The sequence below is a fragment of the Notamacropus eugenii genome, chromosome 4 (genome assembly GCF_028372415.1).
Source record: "Notamacropus eugenii isolate mMacEug1 chromosome 4, mMacEug1.pri_v2, whole genome shotgun sequence".
NCBI classification, from domain to species: Eukaryota; Metazoa; Chordata; class Mammalia; order Diprotodontia; family Macropodidae; genus Notamacropus; species Notamacropus eugenii.
The window spans coordinates 60,005,583-60,028,819 of record NC_092875.1 but is presented as its reverse complement, the minus strand read 5'-3'; the positions used below and the strand labels follow the sequence as shown (position 1 = coordinate 60,028,819).

General features: G+C 41.1%; 1 protein-coding gene across 1 annotated transcript in view; it reads right to left on the bottom strand.

Moving 5' to 3' along the window:
- Positions 1–23,237, bottom strand: part of NWD1 (NACHT and WD repeat domain containing 1) — a 79,266-nt gene that overhangs the window by 38,178 nt on the left and 17,851 nt on the right. Inside the window, exons 4-11 of the mRNA XM_072601268.1 lie at positions 21,474–22,752; positions 13,844–14,047; positions 11,717–11,876; positions 11,519–11,636; positions 10,358–10,519; positions 7,523–7,720; positions 3,293–3,421; positions 800–1,008 (exon numbers count right to left, since the gene is read on the bottom strand). Of these exons, the coding sequence (XP_072457369.1) occupies positions 800–1,008; positions 3,293–3,421; positions 7,523–7,720; positions 10,358–10,519; positions 11,519–11,636; positions 11,717–11,876; positions 13,844–14,047; positions 21,474–22,752 (2,459 nt within the window). The remainder of the gene's footprint in view (positions 1–799; positions 1,009–3,292; positions 3,422–7,522; positions 7,721–10,357; positions 10,520–11,518; positions 11,637–11,716; positions 11,877–13,843; positions 14,048–21,473; positions 22,753–23,237) is intronic.

The window sequence follows — 23,237 nt, the reverse complement described above, 5'->3', positions numbered from 1 at the left end:
AGTGCTTTCAGTAAGGTGATGAAATTGGAAGTCAGATTGCTAGCTCTTGAGAAGAGAGGGAAAGAAGTAGATTTGACTAGTATTAAGTTGTGAAAGGAAAGAGAAATGCAGGGTGATTGTAGGGATGATAGAGTTAAATAAGGTTTTGTAGAGTAGGGAGATGAACATTTTGTAGGCAGCAACCAACAGGGAACCAACAGATACAGACTGAAGATTAGAGAGAGGAAATGATTTGTGGGGTCATAAGATTGGATCGAATCAAGGATACATGAAGAGGGAGAAGAGAAAAGCTATACCTTTAATAGAGACTGGAAAAAAAGAGGAAATGAATGGGAGATGATGTCAAGGAGTTTGGCTACCTAGGAAAGGAAAGAAGAGGGGAACCTAATAATGCAGGTCCTCTCCTAAGAATGTATAGATTTGAGAAGCTTCAGAACAGCCATGCAAAGTAGAATGGAGACTTAATTTTGAGAGGAGAAATAAGTCCACAAGGATAGCCACTTAGGATTAGCAGACCCTCCAGAGCAGTGCTCTCCTACTGAGGAATTTCACCTGGCTCTCATGTCTTCCCTCCTCCCCACAAAGCCCAACAGCTTTGCCACTGCATTATATTGGGCCAGTGTAAACACCAACTCAGCATCTCTGGGGCTCCTTGCTTTTATCCAGGCAGCTTCAGAGTAGAAGAGTCTGGGGCCCCTCATTAAGACTTTTCTAACTGATGCTATCCCACACATCACCTGCCCTGCCTCCTGAATTGTGGTGACAGTTCCCATGATTTGATGATTCATGTCCTCCATACCTTTGAACCAGATGCCGAATACACAACTTTATTCTTTTCATCCACATGAAGGCAACAGAAATGTGGCTCTCTGAAACTGAAAGAGACTCCATCCTGAATGACATACTTCTCCTTGCCAGAAACTAAATTCCATGCACGCAGTGTGCAGTCCTTGGAAGCAGAGATGGCAAAATTGCCTTGTCCAAATGTTTTCACACACCTCACCTCTCCTATAGCACAGGAGAAAACATTCACAACACTTGAGATATATTAAAATTTCAATACCCAGAAATGCCAATGTCTTTAAAACAAGTGGCCACAATAATAACATTTACGGAGCACTTTAAGGTTGGCAAAGCCCTTTGTTCAGTGGTTTTCAGTCACATCCAACTCTTTGTGACCCTATTTGGGATTTTCTTGGCAGAAATACTAGAGTGTTTGCCATTTCCTTCTCCAGCTCATTTTACAGATGAGGAAACTGAGGCAGAGTTAAGTGACTTGCCCAGAGTCACTCAGTTGGTCACCACCTAATTGTCCCCACTGTAAGTATTGGCTTCATATAAAAGGTTAAGAAAGAGAAACAAATTGGTTAAGTGATTTGCCTAGGGAAACATATCTAAGTATCAGAGGAATATTTTGAAACTAGGCTCTTCCTAGCACTAGCCTGGGCACTCTATTCATTTGTCACCCTCAATCCCTACCAAGCTCATTTTCATCAAAAATCTACACTTTCAAGTTTGACATAGGATATTGTCATTTGTAACGTCAGTTTTTAAAAGATCAATTTGACCATTAACATGATTCTGTCTTTATTTTACATTTTTATAAGACTATTTTCTATAAGAACTTATGAAAATAAATTGCATATATCTAAGTGGCAATAACTGTAGAATCTCAAATTCTCAGAGCTAGAAGGGACCTCAGAGGCTGCCATCAAATCCGATCTATACCTGAACAACAAATGGTCTAATTTTTTGCATCCCCCCCAGATCCCTCCCCAGTCATTGATATTCTGCTTAGACTCATTCCATAATGACTAGCCCCTTCCACCCGCTTCTGCGATCTCAGTCCTAGTGATTCCCATGCCACACACCTCCGGCTGTCATTGTACAAACCAATTCCCATATCCCCTATGTCCTGTCCCTTACTCCCATCTTCCTACCCTTCCAACCCTAACCTGCTACAATGGCCATGATGCTGAAGTTCAAGAGGTTACTAGGTGGCTCAGTGGATAGAGTGCTGAGCCTGCAGTCAGGAAGACCTGAGGTAAAATCTAGCCTTAGACACTTACTAGCTATGTGACCCTGGGTATGTCACTTAACCTTGGTGCCTCAGTTTCCTCATCTCCAAAATGAGATAGAGAAGGAAATGGCAAACCATCCCAGTATCTTTACTGAAAAAAAACAAACCCCAAACAGGGTCACAAAGACTCGGACATGACTAAAACAACTGAACAGCAACAACCCTATTTCTCCTTGAAGATTCTCCCTCTACCATCATCACTCAGTGACTTCCCCTTTGAAGTTCATTCAATCCAAATTCATCACCCAGGCAAGATGGTAGCTATAACCTACCAATCCCCAGGACATTCTCCTCCCTTCCTGTCTTCTCAGTCTTCCATGTAGTCTATGATCCAACCTTCTTGCTGTTTCTCACACATGAGGCTCTCTTGACTTTCACATACTGCCCTTTATTTCCAGAATGCTCTTCCTCCTAACCTCTGCGTCCTAGCTACTTGGCTTCCCTCAAGACAGTTCAAATAATACCTTCTGCAAGAGGCCTTTTCCAGTCTTCCCAACATCACCACCTCCCACCACTAGCATGAGACTACCTTCCATTTACCCTGAAAAGTCCCTTTTTCTGAAAGAACCTTCTTTAATACTGATGCTTTCCCTCTGAAATCATCTTCCAATTTATCTTATATGTATGTATGTGTGTATAAATGCACATAGTTGCTTGCGTATTGTCTCCACCACTAGAATATGAGTTCTTCAAGGGTAGAAAATGTGGTTTTGCTTTATGTCCCAGCACCTAGCACAGTGCCTGGAACACAGTCAGTACTTAACAATGCTTACTGACTGACTAACTGATCATTCTGGCTTTGCTTCAATCATACCTTAAGGGCTTCATCTACCACCACTCCAACAACCCATTTCATTTTTGGATATCTCTCATTATGAAAAAGTTTTTCATTACCTTAAATCTAAATCTACTTCTCTGCAACTTCCCCCCATTATTCCAGGTTCTGCCCTTTGAGACCAAGTAGATCTTGTCTCTTCCATATGACAGTCCTTTAAGTGAACGCATCAGTACAGCTATCACATCTCCCTCCTAGGGATTGTCTTCTCTAGTTCTGAACACCCCAAATTCCTTCAACCAATCCTCCAATGCCATTATTTTCATGCCCTCCCAATTGCGTCTCACTCAATGATTCTGTGTAGGCCCACATCCTCAGAAAATTGGCTATAACTATAAGAAGAAATAAATGAGAAAGATCCCTTTTCAGAGTCTCACCAGTGTGACCCGTTAAAATGTGCACCACCTGACTCTCCCGCTCCTGCATGCTCCACACAACCAGCGTGCCATTCTGTGATCCAATTATCAAGAGTTTGTTGTTGGAGCTCCACTCTATTGCTGTGATGCCTGCAGGAAACACAGAGATCAGACAGAAAGGAAGAGAAATGGAGAGAGAAGACTGAGATCTCACTTGATGCTAGGAAAGAATGGCTGCCAATTAAGTGCTAGGAGCCAATGAATTAGTAGTGAGAGACCATCTTCAAGCTTTTTAAACTGTACACATAAGGGAAATGTGAGGATTATTTACCAATGGACCTTGAATACCTTCAACTATAAAACCCTCTACAACCAAGGTGGATTTGTGCTTCAAAGAAAATTATTGTTGGAAGTAGTACAGATTTCACCTCTTGCAAAAAAGCCTTCTCTGATTTCTCTTATCCTTCAATCTTCTCTTTGATCCCACTTCCCTGTGTACTTTGCCTGTACTTTTGATACGGCTCTTATTTCATTCAGCCTTGTGAGCCTTATTTATGCGCATGTCTTATTTTTCCTGTTAGACTGCAAGCTTCATGATGATGGGGGGAGGGGAGTGGTATGTGGCTCTTCTATGTTTACCTATGGATTTACCATAGAATCAAAGTGGGGAAAATTATACCTGCGACAACAACCACAAACCTTAGAACATAAAATGTCAGATCTGGAAAGAGCCTTAGAACACAGGACAGGACTCCTAGAACGTATAGCATAGAACGTCAGAGTGAAAACAGATCTCATTTGTACAAAAATACTTATAGTAGCTCATTTTGGGGTGGCAAAGAATTGAAAACTGAGGGTATGTCCATCAATTTGGGAATGGCAGAACAAGTCGTGGTATATGATTGTGAGGGTATACTGTTATACTATAAGAAATAATGAGCAGGATAATTTTGGAAAAATCTGGAAAAACACAAACTGATGCAAAGTGAAATAAGCAGAACCAGGGGAACACTGTGCACAGTAACAGCAATATTGTACAATGATCAAGAGTTAATGATTTACTTGGCAATCCAATAATCCAAAACAATTCCACAGGACTCATGATGAAAAATGCTATCCACCTCCAGAGAAAGAACTGATGGAATCTGATGCTTCACTTTATTTTTTTTCATGTTTTTTTTATTTCTATCTTTCACAACATGACTAATATGGAAATATATTTTGCATGATTGCACATGTATAACCTATATCCAATTGCTTCCTGTCTCAAGTAGGTAAGAAGGAGAGAATTTAAAAATTTTTTAAGTGAAAGTTAGATTTTTAAAATGAATGTTAAAAATTATTTTACATGTAATTGGGAAAAATAAAACATTATTAAAGTTAAAAGAGAGAGATATTAGAACATGGAATATCAGATCAGAAAGAGACCTTAAGACATAAAATATCAGAGCTACACAGACTATAGAACTTAGATCGCCACAGCAGAAAAGGAACTTAGAACATAGAATATTAGAGCTGGAAGGGGCCATAGAGTACAGTAACAATAACAGTTAACATTTAAATAGTATTTTAAAGATTTAGAAAATGCTTCACTTCTATTACTTCATTTGATTCTTATGACAACTCTGAGGTAGGAGCTATTGTTGTCTCTAGTTTACAGATGAGGAAACTGAGGGTGTGACACAGCTAATCTGAGGCAGAATTCAAACTCAAGTCTTCCTGAATTCAGACCCAGTGCTCTATCCACTATACAAGTACATAGAATGTCAGAACTAGAAAGAAATTTGGAACATAAAATATAAGAGCTGACAGGGTGCCTATAAATTATCTAGTCAAACATATTATCTTTAGGAGTACTTCAAAAGTCATTTAGTCCAGCCCCTTTATTTAAGAAATAAGGAAACTGAGGTAGAGGAATGGTCATATGATTAATTATAAGTAGTAGTCCTAAATTAAATACATATCTCCCCATTCCCATCACACTGCTCTTTGTGCTGAGTTGCAAAGCTGTCATCAGGATTTAGGGTAAGCAACATTAAATGTGTGTTCAAATCCATTTTAGAAGACACATTAAGCTGAGGTGGGGATAGACCCTAGGACATGGAGAATAAGAGAGAGCACAGACCAAAAGAGAAGCTCATTTAGGTGCTACCAGGGAGGCAGGGAGAGAAGGTACCATTTGGTAACTTCCTTATTCTTGCTAACTGGGTGCCAAACTCAGGTGTCTGTAAACTGCTGAAGGAGTGTTGGGACTCTCAGCACCTCCTGGGCATTACCTAGGTCAAAGCCTAAGCCATCCCACTCTAGTTATGGCTCCATCAAATTGTCTACAAGTGTTTGTTCAATTCAAAAAACATATATTAAATACCTACTATGTACAGGACCAATACTCATTGCTGTGATAGATAAGAATTATGTACCCTGGCTGCCACCGTGAAGCCAGATTCCTTTGGCTAATTGAGGACTGTCATGATTCAACTGTCATTTCTATAAGTTATTATGATTAGTTGTTAGGTCAGTTAATTAGATAGATAGATAAACAGATCAGTAGTTCTTTCCTTTCAAAAATAAGCTAAAAGTACTAGTGCCTCTAACTATCCAACCTTTACATTCCCCTTGACTACAGGCTCATTACTAGTATTTATCCCTTATAAATAGTGGCCTCTAGAGATGCTGGGATGACTGAATCAGCATGAGGCAGCATGAGGCAGCACGGCACAGCCCCTGAGAGTACCCATGAGACCATACTCATGGAAGATGGGAAATCCCAGAGAGCATCACAGAAAACTAGATTCTCCCTATGACAGGAAAGCTAAAGGAAATAACTGCCAGGAAATGAAGAAGTCATTTTTAAAAGCAGAGAAAATTGGTTGCCCAAGGCAGTTTTGGGACCTAATGGAATATGGAGCATCCTGTCATAACCAGGCTATCCCCTTGTGCCTGGAATGCCATCCCGTCTCTCCTCTGACTCAGAATTCCCAGTTTCTTTCAAAGTTCAGCTCAAGATCCCCTCCTACAAGAAGTCTTTCTGACCTCTACAGTAGCCTTTCTCTAAAATGTTGTTCAAATGTGTCTGACCTTGTGATCCCATTTGGGGTTTTCTTGGAGTAGTTTGCCATTTCCTTCTCCAGCTCATTTTACAGATGAGAAAACTGAGACAAATAGAGTGAAACGACTTGCCCAAGGTCAATTATTAATGTCTGAGGTCAGATTTAAACTCAGGTCCTCCGGACTCCAGGCTGGGCATTCTATCCACTTAGCCACCTTATCTTGTATTAATTTTGTATATTCTTGTAAATGTACATGTCTCCCTGGTAGAATATAAACACCTTAAGATCAAGGACTGCATATTTTTTGTCTTTTTATCTCCAGCACCTAGCATAGTGCCTGGTACATAGTAGATAATAGATAAGTAGTTACATAGATAGTAGATACATAGATACATAGATATTAGATACATAGATAAGAGATATTTGTTGATTGACTGATTTATCGATTGGTGCAAATAACAGATAGGCAATTCTCATCCATATTCATGAATGCTAGAGCTGAAAAGGGATGAGAGAAAATAGAATGATCGAGTTGGAAATTATCTTAGAACATAGAATATTAGAGCTAGAAAATCCTTTCGAATATAAAATATCAGAATAAAAAGTGCCTCCAAACATAGAATCTCAAAGCAGGAAGGAATCTTAGAACACTGAAAGTTAAAACTAGAAAAGGTCTTAAAACAAAGAGCGTTAGAAGTCGGGGCTAGCAGGAATCTTAGATATGTTGTCAACTAAGGGTCAGGGCCCCCTCACATCCCCGCTTCCCCTGCCTGCCAGTGAGTAATGCTAGATTTGGGGAACCCACCCTTCCTGTCACCATTGGCAACGATGAATTTTGAAAAGTCTCTGGAGATTCTTTGAATGGGAAAAAGATGAACAAACTGCATACTTAGGGATTTTGTAATTATATAAGTGCAAGACATTAATGGCGTAGGACCAAGAGTCCTGGACAAGGAAACTTGGGTTCTGGGGTTATGTATGCTATTACTTGATGGTGTAACCTTGCATAAGGTACTCCCTCAGCTTTCTAAGCTCCTATATTTTACAAATGAAGAAACAGAGGTCCAGAGGAGAGAACTGACCTGCCCCAAAGCAGCTACACAGTGTCAGAACCAGGACTTGAAAGCAGACCCTCCAGTTCCTCTGTTCTTTCCCTTCCACTCCTCTGTTTGTGAATTTGGGGAACACTGGCAAAACCTACCTTTGTGATAGCCTGTGAGTGTCTCCTGAAGGGGCCCTCCTGGAGGTAGAAGGAAGCCACAGAGGGGAATGAGGACAGGATGTGGATATGTATCAAACCACCTCAGGCACTGATGGCACAGCTGTCCAATGAATGATGGGTAGAGAGAGGAGAAGGAATAAAGCCGAGCCAGGATCTCTGTATATAAAATGATTTTGTCTGAAAGAAAGAATCACACTTGGTTAGGATTTAGGATAAACAGCCAAACTCAGGCCTTATAAAAGGATACCCTAAGAAAGGTTTCCTCCCAAAGAAAGCCTTCTAGTTTTCCTACAGGTTGTTGATTATTTTTCATGCTCATTTGTATCTGACTCTTCATGACCCCATTTGGGGTTTTCTTTGCCAAAGATATTGGACTGATTTGCCATTTCCTTTTCCAGCTCATTTTACAGATGAGGAAACTGAGGCAAATAGGGTGAAGTGACTTGCCCAGTGTCACACTTACATCTGAGGTCAGATTTGAACTCAGGTAAATGAGTTTTTTGGACTTCAAGTCTGGCACTCTACCCATTGCACCACCTAGCTGCCCCTATTCTTTTATAGAAACATAATTGCCTGAAATTGAAATATAAAAGTACAGAGAACTATAATATTAACTCACATTTCTATAGATCTTTAAGGTCTTTAAAGCATTTTACAAGAACACAAATAAGTATTATTATTCCCATTTTAGAGAAGAAAAAATTGAGACTCAGAGATGTTTAATGCCTTGCCCTGGATCACACAGCCAGTAAATATCAGAGCAGACTTGGACTAAGGTACTTGTGACATTGAGGCCAGCGTGCTTTCCATGATACTCTAGCAGAAGAGTTATAGAGGTCCAGGTGACAGTTATCACTAATTCCTCCTAAGCAAGGAGAAGAAAGTTTTCAAGATTGAAGGAGACTGGTGCAGTAGATGGTACACTAGGCCTAGAGTGAGGAAGATTCATCTACCTGAGTCCAAATCCAGCCTCAGATACTTACTAGTTGCATGAAGCTGGGCAAGTCACTTACTGTTTGCCCCAGTTTCCTCATCTATAATGAGCTGGAAAAGGAAATGACAAACCACTCCAATATCTTTGCCAAGCATTCAAACTATGCTTCAGAGAGCCCAACTCCAATGGGCTGGCCATGTTGTTTGAATGCAAAATGTACGCTTGCCAAAAAGACTATTTTATGGAGAACTCACACAGGGCAAGCATTCATATGGTGGTCAGAAGAAGCCATACAAGGACACTCTCAAGGTCTTTCTCAAGAACTTTGGATTTGATTGTGGAAAATGGGAGACACTGGCACAGGACCACTCAGCATGGTGTGCCCGTATCAGAAAGAGTGCTGTGCTCTATGAGCAAAGCAGAATTGAAACAGCACAAAGGAAACATAGGATGCACAAATTTGGAGTAACCACCCCAAATGTTCACATGGACTATCTGTGCCCAATCTGTGGTAGAGCATTTCTAGCTCGTATTAGTCTGATCAGCCACAGTTTAACACACTGAAACTTCACTTTATCATGGTGATGTCATTTTGGTCCTCTTGGAAAACAAAGGACAACAACCAACCAACCAACCAGTAGCAGAGCGCACAAGTTGTAGTAAGCTAGAAAGCTCTGAGTTCAAATCCTGTGATGGATGGACTGTGGATCTGTTGCCTGAGAGACAGCTTAGCTTAGCAAATTTGCTTAACTAGGAGAGGATCAGTATTTGAGGGCTGGTCATCAGGTGACAAATGTACTGGGGCCTCAAATGGAAGGGCTGTGATCTGCATCACTGAAGGGAGGACACACTTGGATGAAACTCAGCCCTTTGATAGCTTTGGAGTGTCTGCCACGAGTTATATGTCACACTGGCAATCCATTTCTTTTGTCTGGGCCTTCGTTTCCCTACTGTAAAATAAGGCTCTCAGCCTAAAGGCTCCAGCCCAGCTCTAACTTTCTCCTTTGCAAAGAATAGATTCACATGGGTGAACATACTTGCACAGCACTGCCCTCTAGTGCTAAATTGTGCTCTTGTTTAGCCAGGGCTATAGAATCCCCTTGCTGCAATTCCTCAGAGATTATAGTCCTGGAAAGAGACTGTGAATGTTGCTCTCCTTAAGGTTGCCAACTTGGCTCTTAGAACCCATTTATCTAGTCAGGGGAGTGGAACCTGAGGCCTCAAGGCCACTAAATCCAAACTTCACAGAACAAATCCTTTTATTAGAATGTAGAATGTAAAAGGATTTGTTCTATTAAACTTGGACTCAGTCAGAAGGCTGCACCCAAAGACCTAGAAAGCCACATGTGGCCTTGAGGTCACAGGTTCCCCATCCCTCTGTAGTTGCCAGAACCTTTGTTATCTGGAGGAATTTGAGTTGTTGAGGACTGTATAGGAGCTTGGAAATAGCCCTTTTCCTGATGAATGCTGATGCCTTTAACTAATATGTTATATAGAATCTTAGACCTAAAACGTCTGTAAGAGATTGTTTAGCTTGATGTCTTCCTTCTGCAGAGGAGAAAAGCATCTTACTTAAGGGACTTGCTCCAGGCACCCAGGAGCAGAGTCAGGATTAAATTCCAGGTCTCCCAGTTCCCATTCTGGGGTTCTTTCTGCTATACCATACTATCTTTGGCTTTCTTACTAATAGTAAAATTGAGAAGTAGCAGTACTCCAGGAGCTGATCCAAGAAGAAAATGCACTGATTTTGTCATGTCAAAAGATGTGGGACATTGAGGAGTTCATGTTTCACCAGTGTTGTCCAAATCACTGATTGAAAACTCATATTAGAAGTTCAACATAGAGCAGATTTCTACATCTAGTAGCTTAATGACACTTACCCATGCCCACTGCACAATCTATGGTGGGTCTTGAGAGCTGGATGGCATCACGGATGAGGTTGAGTTCAGGACAGTCAATGTGTTCAGCACACAGGGCAAAGTCCTCCAGCATGCTTGTGATTCCACTGGAAACAACCCTACATGAAATCCAGTCCATGTTCCCTGCAAAGATGAGTGACAACTTCCAGCTTATGTGAGGGCTAGAAGACTGAGATATCTCTTCTCCCTCCTTTCTGGAACTCTTCACTCCTCTTCCCCCCAACAAAGCCTTAAAGACATTTGACAAGTGGCAAACACAAGCACAGGTGTTCCCAAGAAGTCATGAACTTCCCTCCCTACAAGGGCTCTCAGAAACACATATAGCAAGATGCTAGTACTCTGGTCTGGCTGTTTACTATAGTGTAGACAAGGCAGGTTGTTAGTGAGAGAAATAATGTTGACATCCTCTAGCAAAACACTCATAAGACAATGCTAGCTGGGATATTCCACATCCTCAGTATTGAGCTATTGCCCTTTATTATTAGCTGGTTGTTTTAGTCAACATGTCTCATTAGGAGTTCACCCAATTGAGTCAGGTCAGATATGTTGGTCTATCTGTAGGCACTGGGGAAATCAGAGAAGAGGCCTGCGTAGATCAAAAAAGGCATTGTAGTCACCACTGATAAGACCTGGGTAAGGATATTTCTGAGAATGTAGTTCTGAGTTACACTTCCTCTTTTTTATGACCCCTCAGGAAGTTTGTGATGTAACCTCACATCAAATGCCAAACGGCCAAACCTTCAGGGACCTGCATGGATTCTTGTGTCTTAAAAGATCTGGGCTAAACTTTAGAGCATCATGGGCACTGAAAGAGATGAAACTAATCAGATATTCAGATTCTGGTTCTGGGTCAGCTGTTAATTTTTCCTTTCTGGGCCTTTGTCTCTTCACCTGTAAAATGAGGAGTAGGGTTAGATGATCTCTAAGGTCTCTTCCAGATTTTGTATTTTATGTTTCATGTTCTAAAGGCCCTCCCAGCTCTGACACCCTGTATCCTAAGGGTCTTCCCAGCTCTAACACTGTGTTCTATATTTGAAGGTCTATGCTTTTCCTTATTATCTGATTCCCATTTCTCCATCTATAATGATCAATTCTTCTGAATAGGGAAACCGAAATCCTTACCCAGCACATCCTTCTTTAGTTCTTCAGTACGTCCTGAATTGGCCAGGTGAATGGGCAATTCACTCAGCTTCCTAAGATTTGCAACAGTATCTGAAAACCAGAGTGGTTGAGGTGCAACCTGGAAAGGGAGGAAAAGGTTACAAAGGAAAACACACCCCTGGGAATTTCATTCAAAGTAACATTACTGGGGAATCTCACCTTCCTGTCAACGTTCAGTGGTTTCCCCAGGAGGGGCAGAGTGATGGGTTTCTTTATACCCTGACTCCAGGCTCCAGTGAAGAATTCCGATAAGAGATGATGCCTCTTAGTTTTCTCTTGTCCTGATAAATAGCGTTCCTTGACCACGTCAGTCAGTTGTCTTAGAAGAAGAGGGATCAGTGGTAAGATAATATTAGTAGCTGAACTTCATGGGACTTCAAGATTTACAGTGTTTATGTATATACATCAAAATTGTATCCTCACAACAATATGGGGGAATGTAGAAGAAATACTCTGGGCGTTACAGGCTAAAAGTCTGTCAGAAACAAATTTATTAGGTAACCCTAAATAACTCTAATTAGGTAAAGAGAAATTTAAAGAGACAGAGATCCATCTTGCTTTTGAAAGTCTGATCCAATCTGTTTTCTTCTTTCAACATATAGGGTTCAAGAACAAAGATACAATCTTATAATCAAGATTAAACAAGAGTACAAAGTTCAGGCAATAGTTTTGACTCATTAAGCAGAACTATACTAATAACTTTTAGGTACCCTAGACAATCATTTTCCTAAAACGAGTTAATTCCTCTTTAATCACTCCCTCTGAAGATCCATTCTTCAACCTGGTAAAAGGTGAATTCCAGAGATACTTGTATTAAATGAACTAACCAAAAGACCTTCTTGCTCTTAGTCTGATCAGTTTCTGGAAGGGTTACTTACTTCCTAGTTTTATCAGACCTTTGCTTTTAGAAACAAGTCAGACCAGCAAAAAGACATTTTAGAACTGATAGTTACAGAAAGGCTGTTGAGATTAACCATTCGTGTTGGATCAAGGACTTCAGACTAAAATACTGTACTAACATTATTTTTATAATATGTCTTCTAAAGAGGGGAGCAGAGGGAACCCTTGTATGTGCTCACATCTGTGAAGCAGACACTCCTGGCATTATTATCCCCATTTTACAGTTGAGGAAACTAAGGCAAACAGAGGTTAAGTGACTTGTCCAGTCAGTGTGAGGTCAAATTTGAATTCAAGTCTACCTGATTTCCATTGTTCTATCCAATGGGCTACCTAGCTACCAAATAAGAGCCTGACCTAGGAAAGAAATGAATTCAAGAATTAAAGTAGAAATTTCTTTCAAGATTTAACTCAGGGTGCCACCTCATATATGAGACCTTACTTGATCCCTCTACTTGTTGTCAAAAATCTCTCCCTCTGGGATTACATCATATTATTTTTCATACATTTTGTATTTACTTATCTGTACACAACTTGTTCCTCCCCTCCCCAGTAGAATGTAAGCTCCTTCAGAGCTTGGATTATTTTGGCTTTGGCTTTGTTTACCAGCACCTAGTACATACTGAGTGGGATAGGTTTAGTGAAGACTTCTCAGATTGTAATTCTTCTCCCAGGGGTGAGGTAAGGCCTAAAGGCTCAAGGTTACAATATTTTTAGAATAGAATAGTTCCATATAAGGATATAAAACTGTGTAGTGTATTAGGGTCTCAATGATTGGACAAAACTCACATAATTCCTCAATGTCTTCATTTCAAAAAGGATTGGTTAGATTTCGTGTCTAGAATGTAAGATCATATTCTCAGCTAATGAGGATAATGGTCGGTGGGGGGAGGAGGGACTTGCGTTAGGGTCTATATAAATCACTGTCCTTTTCTTTGTCTTCAGCTTTCCTACTCCTACAGGTTAGCCCTGCTTCTTGAGAATCGAATAAATCTCTTTTCTGTCATCACTTTGAGAGGCCTCTGAGTAATTGATTTATGTAGGGACCTGAGCCATCCCACACAATACCAAGCTTATTAATAAATGTTTCTTAATTGAATTGGACTAATATAAAACTGCCAGGAATTGGCAACTAGATTAGACATGTTAAGAATGAGGAAGAGAGAGAAGTTTAAGATGCTTTTGAAGTTTCAAACTTGGGGAAGTGGGAGAAAAAGAGGTATTCAGAAGAGTCAGTCATTTCTATAATCAATGGCCCTAATATGTTATAATAAAGCCAGCAACAGTAGCTAGACTGTTACAAACAAAACTCCACACCCCTCTTTTTTTTTTTAAGCAAAGCACTTGAGATTCTGGTCAACCCAGCCATTTGGGTGCCATTTTGTTTACCTGTAAGCGAGTCCAAGGAGCATGAAGCCATCTGCAGGTCTCTTCACCAAGCAATTCCCCAGGTCCCGACGGAGCCTCGCCCACAGGAGAGGAGGAAAACGAAGGACATCTTTGCTGGGAGGAGTCCACTCCTGGTAGACTTCCATCAAAACTTCATCATCCAAGGATAAGACATCCTTCAGCTCTGCTTCTGATAACCCATACCTGCCAGAGAGGGTGGGGGTTGGGAAGCGTGGGGTTGGGATATATCTGAACATCTCCTGAAGGTCTCTGGGCAGATCATCATGTTTTTTTTATGATCTGATTTACCATAAAGAGCTCAGCATAACCACAGGGAAGTGTCTTCTGCTCCAAAAACACAATTCTGTGAGGTAGGCAGTGTGTTATCATCACCATTTTACAGATAAGGTCACTGAGGTACAGACAGGGAGGAGTGACTTGTCCAGGGATACATAGCTAGTATTAGAACACTAGAATACCCAGATCTCATGACTCTAATATTTAATGCTCTTTCCATTACACCAAATTTCTCTCAAGAATGGCTCTTTGAAGAGCTAGGATTACAGTCAAGAATCACCTACCCAGCAAAACTGAATATAACCCTTCAGAGGAAAAATTGATATTTAATGAAATAGAGACTTTCAAGCATTCTTGATGAAAAGACCAGAACTGAATAGAATATTCCCTAAGTGCCTACTATGTGCCAGACAAAAATGAAAAAGTTCCCAGCTTCTAGGAGCTTCTTAGTGTTCTATTTACCCATTTTGTTAAGTACCCAGATATACAAATTGAAACAACTTATACACTCAAATGAATACACAAAATAAATATGAAATAAATTTGTAGAGGAGGTACTACCAGCTGCAGGGGAATCAGAGAGTCTTCATGTAGGAGATGACACTTGAGCTACATTTTGAAGAAAACAAAGAATTCTAGGAAGAAGAGATAGCAAAGGCACATATTCCAAACATGGAAAACATCCCGGATCTTCAAGAGTTGGATGTATGGTGAGTAAGTTCTAAGGCAAGTCAGAGATAGATTCTGGACTTGTGCAGTTGGTCAGAGGATGTAAACACTAGATCTGTTGTCAATCCCTACAACCTTTTATAAGCCATGATGATAAAGTCTTTGTGGATCTAGAAATCAGATTAGCACAACACCCTAAGTATTCTCTGCCTAGAAATAAAGAGGGCTTGGGGGAGAAAAATGGTCCCAGAGTCTGGATGTGAATATAATCGACATCCCTGTAGCATTTAACACTGACTTCCTCCTCCTCATGTATAATCTTTCTTCCTTGGATTTTCATGATATTGTTTTTCCTGGTTCTAGGTGATCTTTTTCTTCTCTTATGCTGGATCACCGTCTGTTCTCTGCCCTAATTTGTGCACATATCCCAGGATTCCAACCAAAGTCCTATTATTCTTTTTCTGCACACATTCTGTCTTCCAAAGATCTTATCATCTCCTATGAGTTCAACTGTCATTTCAACACAACCCTCACATCTCCCCTAAACTTCTCCAGTGTTTCCAGCTGCCTTCTGAACCTCTTTACTCAGATTTCCCATATGCATTTCAAATTCAACATGTCCAGAACTGAGTCAATTATCTTTCCTCCTAAACCCACACATAATTATGACTTTCCTGTTTTTGTCATTATTTCAAATACTCATGTTCTTAAACCAGGAGTCATCCTAAACTCTTCTTTTAGCCCATTTAGCCCATATAACCAGTTTACAAGTCTTAAAGTCTATCACCACAACATTTGTCAGATCTCTTCCCTTTATCCATTCACATGGCCACCACTCTAGTTCAGGACCCTGTCACCTCTCACCTGTACTCTTACAAAAGCCTTCTAATTGGTCTCCATGATTCCAGCCTCTCCTTTCTCCATTGCATCCTTCACATAGCTGCCAAGTTTATATTCCTAAAATATAAATCTGAGCATGTCATGTACCTGCTTGAGAAACTTCAGGAACTCCCCATTGCCTCTAGGACAGAATACAGTCCTCCTTTTGACATTTAATACACTTTACAATCTAGCTCTAGACTTCATTTCCAAGTTGATTAATGACACACCACTGTCCCTACACACTCTGTGTTGCAGCCAAATTGGACTATTTGCTGTTTTCATACACCTATGCCTTTTCATAAGCTGCCTTCCATGCCTAGAATGCACTCCCTATTCACCATTAACTCTTGGAATCCCTCAATGCCCACAAGACTCAGCCTGAGTACCACCTCTTTCACAAGAAGTTTCCTGATTCTCTTGTTATTTCCCTTTCCTCCAAAATCATCACTTAATTGTAGACTCTGAATCCTCACCCTTTAACACAGTGCTTGGCACATAGTAAATTCTTAATACATACTTGATTGATTATCGATGACTAATGTAAGTGAGAAATGTTTGTGAGCATGTATTTGGAGAGGTCCTTGCCACTTGGGACCCCAATTTCCTCATCTCCAAGATGAAGGGGTTGAACTCAATGATCTCTTAAGTTTCTTCTAGCTCTAAATCTTATGATCCTTCCAGCTATAAAAATTGAGTAATCTAGTCCTGTGATCCCACTTTCTACAGCAGAGGCTCTTAACCTCTTTTGTCTTGAGTAACTTTGGCAGCCAGTCTAGGGAAGCCTATGGGCCCCTTATACAATAATGTCTTTAATGAATAAAATAAAATACATAGGATTACAAAGGAAACCCATTTTATTTGAAATACAGTTCTCAAATTTTTTTTAAAGTTCTCAGACCACACATTGTTATTGTTCAATCATGTCCAACTCTTCATGATCCCAGGGACATAAGGTACTGTCCATGGGATTTTCTTGGTGAAGATTCTGGAGTGGTTCACCATTTCCTTTTCCAGTGGATTAAGGCAAACAAAGGTTAAGTGATTTGCGCAAGGTTGCACAGCTAGTAGCATCTAAGTTCAGATTTGAACTCAGGTCTTCCTAACTCTAAGCCCAGCATTCTATCCACTGCCTACCTAGCTGTTGTCAAACTTACTGGCTATTTAACCTTAGGTGAGTCAACTCATTGAGTCTTTGTTCTCTCACTTATAAAATCCAAACAATAATCATTGCAATAGTTTTATCTCACAGAGAAGATATGAAGAAAGTACTTTGTAAACATCGAAACACCAGAAACATATGATTGTTCCTATGTTAATGATTCTCTGGGAAGCCTAGTAGATGGTGCCCTAGACTTACAGTCAGGTTCAGATCTTCCCTCCAATACTTCCTAGCTATGTGATTGTGAGTAAGGCCCTGAAGTCTTCCACATCTGGTTTCTTATCTGTGAAATGAAGATTATAAAATGCCACCTTCATAGGGTTGTTATGGAGATCGTATGTAAAGTACTTTGCAAACTCTAAAGTGCCATAACAAGGTCAGATAGCATCATAATTTGTGGCTGAAGTCACGTCTATATTGTGCAAAATGGCAATGGTGCTTTGTAAATCTTAGAGCACTATAGAAATATTGTGGTTTTTATTGTTACCCTCCCCATTCCTCATGCTTTCTCCCAGTAGAAATAACAGTTTAGTAAAACCTGATTCCTCCAAAGTTTCAATTCTTCCTCCAGATGACCCATATCAAGAGCTAAAATTAGAGGCTGCTCAGCCTTCACCTGTTGTTGGAGATAAGTGATAGCCAATTTAACCCTTCCCTCACCTCTCTCTGTTCCATCCATGCTAGGACATAACTCTTTATTGATCATTCTGGCAATATTAGTAGAGAAACAATACTGAATGATTTGTCAAAGTTATTTTACTTTCACATCTCTGCTACCTGCCACCTGTGTGATCTAGGCTTCATTTTCCTCATCTGTGTAATGGGAGAATTGGGTTTGAGGACCTCTAGGTCCTCTCCAGCTGTATATCCATGATATCATGGCTCTGCTCTGAGATGACTGAGGCTGCACCATCTGGCTAGATCATGTAGTGAAAACTTTCCTAGCCTCTGGGCTGCACTTGCTTTAGAGAAAATCCTAAAACTTTAGAGGTAGAAGGGCCCACAGTGGTCATACAGTACAAGCCACACTCAAGGAGAATCTCTACAACAACTCAACAACTGGTCTTGCAGCCTCTGCCTGATGACCTCCAATGAAAGAAAGCCCATTACCTCCAAAGGCAGCTGCATCTGCTTTTGGATAGAATTATACAGTGCTTTTTTCCTGACATCAAGCCAAATTTGCCCCTACAGCTCCTATCTGTTGTTCTTGAACCTGCCTTCTGGGATATTTGGATGGACTAGCTATCAGAAGACTTGGGATCTAGTCCCACCCATAAGCTCTGTGATCATAGGCAAATCACTTTTCTTCCCTGAAACTACCTTTCTGACCACTTCTCAGGCTCCCATTCATGGGTATCCCCAAAGGTTCAGACATGATCTCTCTTCTCCCTTTATACTATATCACTTGGCAATCTCAGCTGCCCTGGATTGAATTATCATCTCTATGCTGATGATTCTCAAATCTGCCTATGCAGCCCTAAATTAACTGTTGACCTCCAGCCTTAAATCTTCAGTTGCCTATTGGACATCTCAGATTGGATGTCCCATAGACATCTTAAACTCAATACATCCAAAATTGAACACGTTAATCCCTCCTTCCCCACCCCCCAGCCAGCCTTTCTTCCTGACTTCCTTATTACTGTTGAAAATAGCATCCTCCCAGTGCCCCAGGCTCACAACCTAGGTCTCATCCTTGACTCCTCACTCGTAATCCAATCTGTTGCCAGATCCTTTTGAGTCTAACTTTGTAATGTCTTTCGTAAGTGTATTTTCATTCATTCACCCATTTGAATCTTCCTTTCTGCATCCTCTAGCCATTGCTCCTTGTTCTTGGCCCTCTGGGCCAAGCAGAAACAAGGTTTGGAGAGAACTCACAACCAACATGAAGGAGATGCCATCCCCATAGTACTCTGCCCTGGTCAGATGATAGCTGGGATATCGGTTGTATTTCTGGTGCCACATTTTAGGAAGGGCATCAGTGAACTGAAGCATGTTCAAAGGACAGCAACTAGCATGGAGAAGGGGTCTGAGGTCATTTTATATGAAGATTATTTGAAGCAATTGAAGATTTTAAGCCTACTGAAGATCTGGGGAGAACATGATAGCTTTTGTCAAGTAATCCCACCTCAGACACCTACTATCTGCATGACCCTGAACGTGTTGACCTCTATCAGCCTCAGCTTCCATTAAAAGACCTACTCCACAAGGCTGTTGTAAGGGTCAAGTAAGGTAATTCATGTGAAGTGTTTTGTAAACATCCAAGGTTTATTATTATAAGTATTTGAAAGGCTATTATATTACTGAAGGGCTATATTATATTGAAGTGGAAATAGAACTGGTTTGCTTGGTGACTGCTACCTACCTGTATGATGTAGAATTTCTAAAGAGGCACGATGTCATAATGGCCTTGGAGGCAGGAAGAATTAGGGTCATGTCCTGCCTGTGGTGCACACTGGGCTGTGGGACCCTGGGCATGTTGCCAAACTTTCAATGCTCTAAGCAATTCTCTAAGATTATAGGTTTCAGTAAAGATGTTGATCTGTATTGCTAGAGGGAGTTTCTTCTCTCTAGTAGTTTCCTTCACCAATGAAATTGTAGCCCTAGTCCCTCTACTTATCCCTGCTTGGTCCCAGTGAGCAGAAGCAGGTGCCATAGGCACAAGTTACAGAAAGACAGATTTAGGTTTGAAGTAAAGGAAAATAACTTAAAAATTGGAGCTCTCCCAAAATGCCCAAGGACTGGGTTGCCTTGGTAGATAGTGGATCCATCCTCACCAGACGTCTTGAGACAAAGGCCAAGTAATTACTCATCAAGTATATTCATAGGACAATACGATTCTAGTTTTAGAGCTGGAGGAGAACTTAGTGGTTATCAAAATTCAATTCCCTTATTTTATAGAGAAAGAAACTGAGGCTCAGAGAGGTTAACTAACTCCACCGAAGTCACACATGCAGGTCCTCAGATGTCAGCACTGGCATTGCTGTCATGTAGGTGCATGATCCAGCATCTGAGACCTCTACTGACTCTGAGACTGTGATTCTGCAACATGATAGCTGACTTCAGATATCTGAAGGGCTAAGATAGATGAGACTTGTAATTCCAGGCTCCAGGAGAGAACTAGGAACAATGGGTAGAAGTTTCAGATTTAGATCCAATGTAAGAAAAAACTTCTTAACAACCTCCAAAAGGAAATGGGATGTCAGTAGGTCAGTAAACTTTTATTAAGTGCCTGTTATGTGCCAGGCATCGTACTAAGCTCCAGGGATACAAAAAAGGTAAAAGACAGTCCCTGCCCTCCAGAGGAGCACAGACTCTAATGAAGAAGTTAACATGCAGACAACTATGTACACACAAGGTAGTCAGGAGAAACTGGAAATAATCAACAGATTATGATAGAATTAATATAAAATTAAGAGGTGTTAGAAAGGCTTCCTGTAGTAGATGGGATATTAGCTGGGACATGAAGGAAGCCAGGGAATCCAAGAGGCAGAAAGGAAGAGGGAGAGCATTGCAGGTATGAGTAACAGTCTGTACAAAGGCAGGGAGTCAGGAAATGGAGGGTCTTGTTCAAGCAACAGCCAGGAGGGCAGAATCACTGGATTATAGAGTACGTGGGAGAAGATAAAATGTAAGATGGGAAAGGGGGTGGAGGGGCAAGGTCTAATGGTCTTTGAATGCCAAATTAAGGATTTTATTTTTGATCCTGGAGTTGTTAGGGAGCCACTGGAGTTTATAGAGTAGGCGGTGACATGGTCAGACCTGCACTTTAGGAAAATCACTCTGCCAGCTGAGTTGATGAATGGACTAGAGTAGGAAGAGACTTATGGCAGGAGATAGGGGGCTCCCTTCATAAGAGGTTCACAAGTGAATGTTTGGATGATCCTTTGTTGGGACATTATCATGGGTATACTTGTTCAGATATGGCTTGGACTTCTGGCAATCTCCTCTCCGTGACAGCCCATAAGAAATTCAGAGAGAAGACAATTCCAAAAGACTAAAGATGGAAAATACTATTCACATCCAGAGAAAGAATTATGGAGCCTGAATGCAGATTGAGATTTTGTTTTGTTTTGTTTTTTCTTTCTTGTATTTTTTTTCCTTTGGTTCTGATTCTTCTGTACGACATGACTAATGTGGAAATATGTTTAATATGATTGTACATGTATAGCCTATATCAGATTCCATGCCATTTTTGGAAGTGAAGGGGAGAGAGGGGAAACTAGAACTCAAAATTTTATAAAAGTGAATGCTGAAAACTAAAAATAAATAATTTCTTTTAAAAAAGAAATTCAGAAAGGAATTATGTTCTCCCTCAGTTGCCTCTTTTCCAGGCAAAATAGACATAGTTCCTTCAACTTCTGTTCATGTGACATGGTCATCAGAACTTTCACTACCTTCGTTATACTCTGCTAGATATAACCAGCTAATAAGATCATAGGACTATAGAACACTAGACTAGAAAGAGACCAGCTTATTAATATACTGATAAAATGTGGTGCTCAGATAAATAAGACCATGTATGTGAAGTGCTTTCAAATGCAAAACACTATGCCATGCAAACTGTTAAAATTATTATTTCATTAAAAGGTAAACTAATAGGGTAAGAAAACAAAATTGACTTACCGGGAAGTCACAATATACCCAAGTACATGGGATACCAAGACTTGGCCATGTAACTCCTCCAAACGGGCACAAAGCTGGTGCATTGCTTGTTGGGCAGTGGTGGCCAGAGAGACAGGTAATGTATAGGATGCCCATCTCTGGGCTTCATCAAAGGCCAGTTTCAGCCTCAAAGGATGCCCACATTCCGGAAGGCTGGCCCAGAGTAGGTCCCGCTGGACAGGGCTCAGCTTCCGCCTCACAGATGCCAAAAGGAGCTCAATCATCTTTTGACCTTGTTCCCCAGACAGTGGCTTCACTTCAAAATAAGCCTCGGAGCTAGTGACCATCTCCTGCATGGTTTTTAAGATTCCAGACTCTACTGAGCAAGCAGAGAGAATGAGGTGGACTTTTGGGGGACATTTTTTGGGCAGCCATGTTAGGCCTCTTGCCCCATAAGTCAAGTTCAGCTCTCCAACTGCATCCAATATGAGTACAAGTGACTCGACATTTTTGCTAGAAATCAGGAAGAGGAGATCTTGAAAGAACTGGACAGCACCACTATAAACAGCCATGACCCCTGCAGGTGGGGGTGGCAAACCATATGCTAAGCATACCTGGAGACAAATGCTGTTCAATAACAGGCATATATTGGAACTTGCCTGGGACGTTCCAAGGAGCCGTAGCACCAGCACTGTCTTTTGTCCCAAGAAGTCTTGGATATGCTCTGATATTTTGCACAGAACAGTTGTCTTTCCAACTCCAGGAAGCCCCAAAACAACCAGGGGAGTGTGGTTGGTGCCATCATTTGCTGCAATGGCCTTTCCAATTCTGCTCAGGAGTTCCTCCCTCCCACAAAATACTTGGCACCTGTCCTTGCATTGGGCCATGTGGTGATGCAGCTCCTGGAAGAAAGGGCCCAGCATCTGGTGACCCTTGTTCTGGCAGCGAAGGCGCTCAAGAATCTGATGGTTGACTGTGGCAATGAACTGCTCTCCTAGCTCCTTCAGGTACTTAGCATGTGTTCGGTTCTTTGGGTTCACTAGGTCTTGGCTCCATTGGACAAAGTGTACTTTCAGCAGTTTGGGGTGGTTGTCTGTAATTCTCACTTTGAGGCTGGTAAGGAAGTTCTGAGCTTCCATGTCCAGACAGCCGTCTTCTTGCAGGTCCACCATTGGTAAATTACACTCATCCAGAATGTGTTTATTCAGATCTCGGATTTCTCTAAGGAAAATTGTTGCTCCTAGATCACCATCACCGCTACCTATATTTAGAAGGCCATGTTCTATTTCCCATTCGATTACTGCGAAAGCAGAAACAGATTGGGATTGAGAATTCAATTGCAGACTGACAATCTTCAAATAAATTAATCTCAGGATCAACCCATTTTGTAATGAGAGGAAGAAAACCGAGATAGGGGAGGAGGGAGACTAGGTCTTTGCCTCAGCATGCCAAATTTGGGCTGCCCTGACAGCACATATAGTCCCTGAGTAACATAGAAACAATAGAGTTTATTATCTAGTAAGCAGGAAAAATGAGTTAAAATAGGAAGCTACCAATAATGCTGACCAGGTGCAGTGGCCTTGAACTGGTGTTTCAGGATTCCTGTGCCCCACAGAGCAGACTCTGCCAAATAACAGAGTGCTTAATATGACTTATCTGGGTCATAGTTTTTTGGTACTTGGCCCAGGTGCTGGCTTCAGCTCTAGTGACAGGCAGCTGGTGTCATGGGCAAGAGGACAAGATGGGAAGGCCAAACCTTGGGGTCCAGTCGCAGCTCTGGCATTT